Below are 9,569 nucleotides of genomic sequence, written 5' to 3'. Positions count from 1 at the left end.
GATCGCTTTGTCTTTTAAAAGGCATAGTTGGGCGTTATCATGTCACTTTAAATAGAAAAAATGAAAAAGTAAAGGATGGTAACCATTTTTTTTTAATTGGAGGGATAATTTAAGTGAGGATATGGGTCGCATAATGGGTAAATTTTGGGATTTTAAAATAGAAGTTGGACCTTTAATTTCTGAGCTATCATGTGTTCCTTTGTTAAAATTAAGGGTAATTTTGCATTAAAGTATTACGGTAAGAGTTAATATATATTGATAGTATAACGAATGACAAGTTTAAATTTCAATAGTAGAGAAGTGAAAAAATAGCACGGTATAACTAGTTTTCGGACTGGTCATTCAAAAATAGCCAGCGTTTACCAAGTTAATGAAAAATAGCCACTATTGTGCTGCAACAGAGACCGATCCAGCATAATATACTAGAGTTCGGTGCACCTGTGTATGAACTCCAGCATATTATGCAGTACCGGTACTCCAAACTCCAGTATATTATGCTGGACCGGTATACTTGCTGGAACTCCAGTATATTATGCTGGAGTTCTAGTGTACTTATGCTGGAACTCCATCATATTATGCTGGAGTTCCAGCATACTTATCCTGAAACTCCAGTATAATATGTTGGAGTTCAAGTATATTTATGCTGGAACTCTAGCATAATATACTGACGTATTTTTCGGGTTTTGAATACTATTTTCGCTCAAATTTATCTTTACATGAAAAATGGCTAAATTTCGATTACTTTCGAAACTGGATTATTTTTGAACGACCAATTATAAATCTGACTATTTTTGAATTTCACCCTAATATATTTGGCCCTTTTCCGTTACGAATATGTATACATGTGATTTAAGAATTATTACCTCGCCGTTGAGAAGTAACGTGACACGATGAAACAAACTAACGGCCCAAGCTGATAACACTATCGTTAAGTTAAAATAAAAAAAATAAAAAAGAAGAAGGTTTTGCGATTGATCAACGGTCCCTATATCTATTTGCATTTGATCAACGGTCCCTATATCTATTTGCATTTGATCAACGGTCCCTATATCTTGTATCTTGGTACTGCGGCAATACTGTAGCTAGATCGTACGGTTACCAACATTCAAGTTTTTCTTTTTTTCTACATATAAAGCATTGAGATCGCTCACTCTCACACGGTTACTTCTTGTGTACAATTTCAGACAGTCATTTTGACTCTGCATTGCTCGCTTCTCGGTCAGTCTCTCTCTCTTTCTCTTTACCTCCACCCGGATCGCTGTTGTTTATATATATATATATATATATGTGTGTGTGTGTATACACGTATTCTATTGGATTGCTCCTGTTAAGTGTGAGATTCAAAGAACTTTAATTAATGTGAACCCTAATTTGCATAAAGAGGATCCTAATTGGAATTCAAGCGCCCAAATAGAAAGAAAAAAAAAATTAGCTGACAAATATTTATTGATTTCAATTATTCTTTCCCCTTTTTGAAACTCGGTATTGATTTCAAATGTTTTTAGCTCACAGATTGGGTTTTAGGTGAGTGCGTGTGCGAGTGAGTGTGATCTATTCGGTTGCTGCTTTTAAAAACAGATTTAACCCCGAGTAAGATGACTTTGAGATTTAAAGAACTGTAATGTTAGTAAACCCTTATTTGCAGTGAAAGAAATATTTTTGGAAGGAAATTGATGTATAGGATTTATATATATAGGTAGTCTTTGGGATTGAGAAGTAAGTGACTGATTGATACACAATTCATTAGGGTTTAATTTTCTTTGAGTTTTTAGTATGTTTTGGGATATTTCCTTATTTTGATTGATTTTTGGGCTTTGATTGTATGAATATTATCAAACGTTTTCTCTTCCAATACTTGAAGGAGAAAAGCAGGCCAATTGGTTGAATCTTTTCATTTTCTGCAGTACTTTTGTTATGTATAGGTCGAGATTCATTTTATTCGCTGCTTTTTCGAGAAAATGGTATCTCTGGTTGCAATTGAATGGGAAGGGGTATGGATTTGTGTATCAATGGGCGGGTCCCAAAGGTGGATTCTATGGTTTATATGCATATTGCGTGTACTTCTTGATATATACACATATTGTGTGCACATTTTTAAATGTATGTTCATAATTTAAATTCATTTTGTTACGGTTCTTATATACATATTGTCTTTTTTAAATAGTTTAGGATTCAGGGTTATTATTATACAAATATTTCAATTCCAACCAAAGCCGGGGTGCACTTAGTTGTGTGTATATTCAAGTCCTTACCTTTTCAAAAAAAAAAAAAAAAAAAATCAAATCTAAGGCAGTAGTTGCACGTACACCACTGTTTATGTGTTGCATCTACCTCTGTCATTGATTGACCTAAAAGAACACAGCTTCATATTGTAGAAGGAGCTGTAGTGATCTTTGGTGCTGAATTTCTCTACGACCTGCTGATCTTGCAGTTTTTATTTTCATTGTGACACCATTTCTTATTTTACGAAGTGAATTTGTGTAAGAGAAAATATAGCACTTGGCCCTCATCGGTTGTGTAAGGGTTTCCAACGGGGTGTAAATGGCCTTAGGCTACTCCACACCCATTGCTTTAAGGTTTTGGGTTGGGTGCTCGGATGCTTTGATAAGTAGAATGAATAGAAAGATAATATTTTCTTGGAAGGTTCATTTGACCCCACCAGGAGCTGAGATTCGATCAAGTATAAATAAAAGAATCTTGTTATGCTTAATTTATACTAATTGTGTGCAATTTACCCTTTCTTGGCTGTCTATTTTCAGATGGATTGGCAAGGACAAAAGCTGGTGGAGCAATTAATGCAGATACTGCTGGTGAGCTTTGCTGTTGTAGCATTCATCACAGGCTATGTGTTGGGTTCGTTTCAGATCATGCTGTTAGTATACGCTGGTGGTGTTGTCTTTACAGCGCTAGTCACCATTCCTAACTGGCCAGTCTACAATCGCCACCCTCTGAGTTGGTTGGACCCAAGTGAGGCCGAAAAGCATCCAAAGCCACAGATTACTAACCCCAGTACCAAGAAGAAGGCTGCCAAGAAGTAGGTTATTTAACTGAGCTTCACATGTCCCTTCTACTTGAAGTTTTATGGTGATGTAGTGGATAAATTGTTGGCGGCTTTATTTCCTTTTTCTTTTATGACATGAACTGAACACCTTGTTGCCCCGCATGATTGTTGTTACGACAACACATTGGCTAAAGAAAGAATCTGTTTTTACATTGCTGTGCTACTCTCTTATAACAGCCGCCACATAATTCTCATACCATCGCAAAAGCAAAAGGACCTATATTGTCCTTACCACATCCTACAGTAGATCATTAGTGTATATTCGGAAACTACTAAAATTGATATCTGCAAAAATATTTTTCTTATTTTAAGGTGAAGAGTAAGTATTCAAGGAAGACCGGAATTGAGTTGGATGTCCTGCTCGTTCTTGTCGCCAATTGGCGCGCTTTGCATGGGTGCTCTTGTTGCATTTTCCTTTCAGGGAATGCATATATGTTCTACTTAGGGGTGTTCATGGTTCGGTTTGGGTCGGTTTTTTCCTAAAAAGAAACCAAATTAAGTAGGTTGGTTTTTCAAATATTGGAACCAAACCAAAGCAATCAAGTCGGTTTTTTATCGATTCGGTTTTTGTCAGTTTTTTCGGTTATTTTATTGGTTTTTTTCTTAAATATGAAACATACACTACCAAATACATATTCCGACGACTATATTTTCAATGTAACACTATCAAATCAATTGTTCTTTGAGAAATCTATCATTTACTAAGATATATTGATGATAATTGAATTAAATAGTGATGAATAATTTAAGTACTTAATTAAAAATTTATTATTTTTATCATGAACTAAATTCTTGTACTTATCAAAAGAAAACTACCAATCAAACTAGAATGTAAAGGCAAAGAATTAGATTATTATAATAGCAAAGAATTAGACTAAAAATACAAATAACTAATATGTACGATAAAATTTTAGAAACTTTATATAAAAATACATATATATAGGTGTAATAGTAAATTTAAATAACTACTTTTATAGTCGGTTTGGTTCGTTTTTTTCCGGTTATTTTTTATTAAAACCAAAACCCAACCAAATTTAATTGATTTTTAAAATTCAAAACCAAAATCAAACCAAACCTAAAAAGTATCGGATTTTTTGTCTGTTTGGTTCGATTTTTCGGATTTTTATGAACACCCCTAGTTCTACCCATTATTCGTACTTCTACTTTTTCCTTTTATTTTTGACTTTTTAGTAAGAAATATGTTTTGATCTGAAAAACGCACCTGCAAATTTTCAGTCGTAGCAACTTTTTAACTGTTCATCCGGATTTTTTAGCCTTTAGCACAGGTGTTAACTTAAAGGAAATTTTACCACCTATAGAATAGGTTAGTACCCTATTTATATTCTATAAATACCCTTTTAAAATATTACATTCTATAAATACCCTTTTTAGTTTATAGCAAAAAATTTAAATTTAGTTCCATCCTAAAATTAAGGCTTAATATATGCTACAAAATATTTTTCTATCTCATTTTTTTTATTTTCTCTCACCTAATTAGCGTATATCTCCTCTCATCAGGTTTTCTCTCTCTTCTTCAATACATTTTTCCCTCTTCTCCCACAAACACACGTTCCATACACTTCAAAAACCCTCCTCCGCCATTATCGCCCCACACGCCATTCTTCTTCGCAAGCTTCACAGTTGTATTTTGGAAATCTTCTCCCCGTAGGTAATTCAACTACTTCGAAATTGCTTTTTCATTAGTTTGTTTCTATAAGTTTTTTTAGCGAATTTACACAATTTTCTGATATATCTTCCATTTGTATTGTTAATCACCAGGATTCTTTGAGTTCTCTCTAATGTCGGATGCAACGCAACTCAACAGACTACCCAGAGGTATACCCACCAAAATTCTCTATTTTGATGGGCCCTCTTTCTCGTTACAACTGACTCAAGCGGAGAAAGATTTTGCAGGTTTATCAGCATCCAAAGTTGATGAAAGAAGAAGTAAATTACACAATGACAAGTTGAAAGAAGTCCAAGTTGATGAAGCTTCAAAAGAAACCAAAAATCAAGTTAGCTCAAAGAGGAAAAAACCTATGAAATATTCAAAAAACCAAAAGGTAATTGGTATTTGTTACATGTATTCTGTTGTATTCATATGTATCTTCTTGTATTTTTGTACCTTTTTGTATAGTGTATTCTGTTTCTTCTATAGTATGTTTATGTATTCATATGTATTTGGTTGTTTCCAACAGTTCATTTTTAATGTAATCTTACCTGTATTCATATGTATTCATGTGTATTTAGCGTTTGCTAATGTATATTTGCGATAATTCAATTGTCCAGTTTGACCTCAAATGTATTCATATGCATTCATATGTAATTCAGTTGTATTCATCTTAAATATTTTGTATTATATCTGTATGTTACAAAGTATGTTAGCATATTTAGCCTTGTCACTGTATCTAGTCTTCTGTAAGTGTTTGTAGTTGTCTGACATGCATTTGGCTTTGTCACTGTATCATGTCTTACATGTATTCCAAAAAATCTTAATATGTATTTTTGCAATGTATTCATCTGTATTAACATGTATCTTTCAATGTTCATTGCAGGGAATTGATTTGTTTGTGAAACACCAGCCAAAATTAGCACCCCATATTAGTAGTTACAGTAACACTGATATAGTATCCCAGCTAAAAGATAAGCTTACTCCCGATCAATTCCAACAATTCGGCAATACATGCTTTGGCTCATTTCTTCAAATGAAGCGATTTGATGTTCAACATCAACTCTTCAGATGCTTCATGGCTCGACAGTTAAACGGCACTCCAAACAATGTATTTGCAGTATACGTCAATGGTACTGAATTACATTTCACATTAAGGGAGTTTGCGCTTGTGACTGGCCTCAAATGTGTAGGTAAAGATGAAGATTTTGAGTTTAGTGAAACTCCTCCTAACCGGCTTATTGCGACTTATTTTGGAAGTGCTAATATTTTAAAGAAGAAACACTTGAGACAATGCTTCAATGACAAGGCATGGGGCCCCGACAATGATGAGGATGCTTTGAAGATATCTTTGTTGTATTTCATCCACACCTTTATATTTTCATCTGAGAAGAATAGTGCAACTATACCGAGGCTAGATTTTGACTTAGTAGAGAGTAGGCGCTATTCTGAATATCATTGGGGTATTAAAGCATTTGAGCTGTTGATAAACTCGATTAGCAAGAAGATGGATGCTTTGAAGAAGTATTACAGGATAGCTGGGATGCCCCTAGCTATGCAGGTGTGGTTTTATGAGTGCTGTTCTTCTGTTGATTCCAAAATTGCAGTCCGAGTCTGCGACGTGGTCCCCAGAATACTCAATTGGAGAACCACCGGAAATCAGCCAACATTTTCTTATCTGACGAACGACATGCTTAAAGACACCGGAAACACGGTAATATACAAATGTTATCAATATTCTGAAGATAATTGAACACAAATACATCTATAATTTGCATACATTTGCATTCAGTTAGAGGGAAGCCTACTGTAATATACATTGGATTCATAAGCTTATATACATGAATACTTGCATACATATTAATACATTTTAATACATTCTAAATACAACAGAGTTAAATACACCTGAATATAATATTATACAGTTATGATTAATATGTTTTTTGTAAGTCATAACTTATTTTTGTTCACAGATTGTGTTCAAGGACATCACTCCTCTAGATATAGAGCTTGCTGCTTTTCAGATTCCTCAAGTGTGCGCCGATATTGAGAAAATACCTACTCCTGCGCATTCAGACAAATTGGGACAGGATACAGATGACTTTTCTCCTACACCCAATCTTCAATCTAAGAAGAAACATGTTGAAAGTGTTGGTCCATCTTCATCACCGCCACATAAGAAGGTCAAGGAACAACCCAAGATTCCTACAAAAGAACCAGAATATCAGCCCAAAGTCCCTCCTGTTTGTGTTTCTGACATTGAACATAAACTTGTGCATGACCATCAGCTCCCATGACCATCAGCTCCCAGAAGGCCAAAATGATGAAAGTATCATTTTTGAGGAAAGACCTAAAATCATTCAAAGAATACGTGAGTATTTACCCACCGATTAATCAATAAAGTTTGATAGCTATGTGTTTTAGTATTTTTCTAACTATTTTGTACTGTTAAGGTTGTTGGAGAGTTCAAGTCTCTAAGGACATTGATCAATGATAACTTCAAGATGCTTTCAGACCAACTTCAACAAAATCAGCAAACTAAACCCATAGTGAGACATGATGGTGGCATTGACACAGATGTCGGAGATAATAATGAGGTATAAAAGCAGTTATCATATTGAACATATGTATTTAGTTGTATTCATATATGTTTTAATCTAGCCATTTTATTGATGTATTTAACTGTTATTCAGCTCTATATATATGTATTCTGACTTTTAAATCTTAACATATTGAGCATATTTTTTTTAAATGTATTCATAACTGTGTTACACTTAATCTGTAATATCACTTTAAACTACCGTATTTATTTTTATTTCAACTGTATTTACATGTATTCTGCTTGGTTAATCTGCATTTTCTGTAATGTATACTAGCTACTTATATGTATTTAATCTTTTTTCTAACATTAAGTTACCATGCTAACAATGATACATACAACTACCAGAAAACTATTTCAGAGGTACCGTCCATCATACCATCAACCACAAACCAAGAGGATGTATCTAAAGAATTCTATGTTTCTCAATTTGAACTGGACGACAAGTTTCTACCCAGTCAAATTCCAGAAACTAGAATAGTTGTTCACACAAGTGCAAAAAAAGATGAAGCCACACCAGTGCAACCTCAACGAAATAGGCGACCAAGTAGATGGAACTCTTCGCCTTATCAGTCTAACTTCGACTCAGGAGGTAAGTGATTTTACAAACGTAATAATCAGCATTCATCGTGATTGATTCATTTATAGTAGTCCATAAACACAAATACAATTTACAGCATGTTCCTCTGTAAAGTTGACACCCATCTTTGAAAAAAGACACCCGTTTGAGGAAGATCCAATAACGGGTCCACATCCTATGTTACTCATTCAAGAATATGACAAGTGGGTTCGTGAAGGTCTTCTAGCAAGACATGATCAGAAGTGAGTTTTCCCCCATTCATTGTATTATGTTTTCATTTTTTTAAGGTATGTACATAATGAGTTTTATATCATACTTGTAGAGGTAATATCGACGACCATTACAAGAAAAACAAGTCTATACTTCACATTCCATTAGATTTTGGAGTTGATCAAGTTGATTCCAAAAACTAGTTTTACCTTCTATCCATTTACAGGAAGTTATGGGATGACAATGTGAGTCTTTCCCAAAAATGATAATCTTATCTTTAAATAATAACATGTTGTTTTATTAACTTGTATTTAGTTGTATTATTCAGCTGTATTCAACTGTATTTTTCTCTGATTTCCTATGTATTCAGCTACAGTCAATTGAATTGAACTGTATTATTAACCTATAGTTAACTTTATTGAAACTGTTGTATTCAACTGTATTGAACAATTGAATTACCTGTATTCATCCAATGGCAGTTAAATTCAACTGTTTCAACCAGCTGTCCAGATCTGTATTCAACTGTATTATAGTGTATTCTACCAAAGTCAGTTGAATTGAACTGTGTTATTAACCTATATTCAACTATTCTACATGTTGTATTCACCTATATTAAGGAATTGAATTAGTTGTATTCATTCAATGTCAGTTGAATTCAACTGTAGTCCATAAGCTGAATACAGTTGTATTCACCTGTATTACAGTGTATTCCTCTTTTTTCTGTATTCATTTGTATTCAACTTTTTTTAGCATCTGTATTGAGGTATTCATATATATTATTTCTTAGTTCAAGCAAATAAACTCACACTATCTACCAACCTCTTTTGTTTATAACATATGGATGTCATATTATACTATTTGCGAAAGATGGGAAAGTACAATCAGCATAGGGACTTCACGTTTACTACTGTTGATTGTATATTCAAGACAAGAATAGATGAAATATATGACATGTATGAAGATACAGATAGTAATGCTAATGTAGCAAAACAAGAAGATGTTGTATGTGAGTATATTAGGGGCTACAGATTGCATGCTAATGTACCCTGGCATACAGTGGATAATGTCTTGATACCAGTGAACTTGAAGGAAAAACTTCATTGGGTGTTGGTTGTTGTGACTTTCAAAGATAGATGTATCAAAGTGTACGACTCGTACACGTCTTCCGGTCATGATGCATACGTAGTCTCTGAGATTGTAAAGCTAGCTAAGTTATTACCTCTGTATCTGTCAATTAGTGGCTTTTACAGAGATAGTCAAGGCATTGACTGGTATGCTTATCCCGCATACACAAACAAGGATCATAACGAACCTTTTGAAGTTATCTTCGTTCCAAATCTGCCTCAACAGAAAGCGTGCAGCATGTAAGTATCCAATCATCATTCTTATATGTTTTATACACTGTATATGGATTAATTATTTTATATTTTGTTTCAATCAATTATTGTTT

At 33.8% G+C, this 9,569-nt stretch overlaps 1 protein-coding gene across 1 annotated transcript; it reads left to right on the top strand.

Moving 5' to 3' along the window:
- Positions 1-1,958: 1,958 nt before the first annotated feature.
- On the top strand, positions 1,959-3,038 carry LOC107827876 (signal peptidase complex subunit 1-like). Its single transcript, XM_075252887.1, has 2 exons — positions 1,959-1,991; positions 2,760-3,038. Exons 1-2 carry the CDS (start codon positions 1,959-1,961, stop codon positions 3,036-3,038), a joined length of 312 nt encoding a protein of 103 aa, XP_075108988.1.
- The last annotated feature ends 6,531 nt before the right edge of the window (positions 3,039-9,569 follow it).

Source organism: Nicotiana tabacum, chromosome 5 (assembly GCF_000715075.1).
Source record: "Nicotiana tabacum cultivar K326 chromosome 5, ASM71507v2, whole genome shotgun sequence".
Lineage (NCBI taxonomy): Eukaryota > Viridiplantae > Streptophyta > Magnoliopsida > Solanales > Solanaceae > Nicotiana > Nicotiana tabacum.
Note: the sequence above shows the minus strand (reverse complement) of the source record. Positions and strands in the feature narration are given on the sequence as shown.

Excerpts from the sequence above, each read along its gene's own strand:
- LOC107827876 (XM_075252887.1), top strand. The coding sequence starts at position 1,959 with ATGGTATCTCTGGTTGCAATTGAATGGGAAGGG. Across the intron at positions 1,992-2,759 it reads TTGCAATTGAATGGGAAGGG|ATGGATTGGCAAGGACAAAA; the intron begins GTATGGATTTGT and ends GTCTATTTTCAG.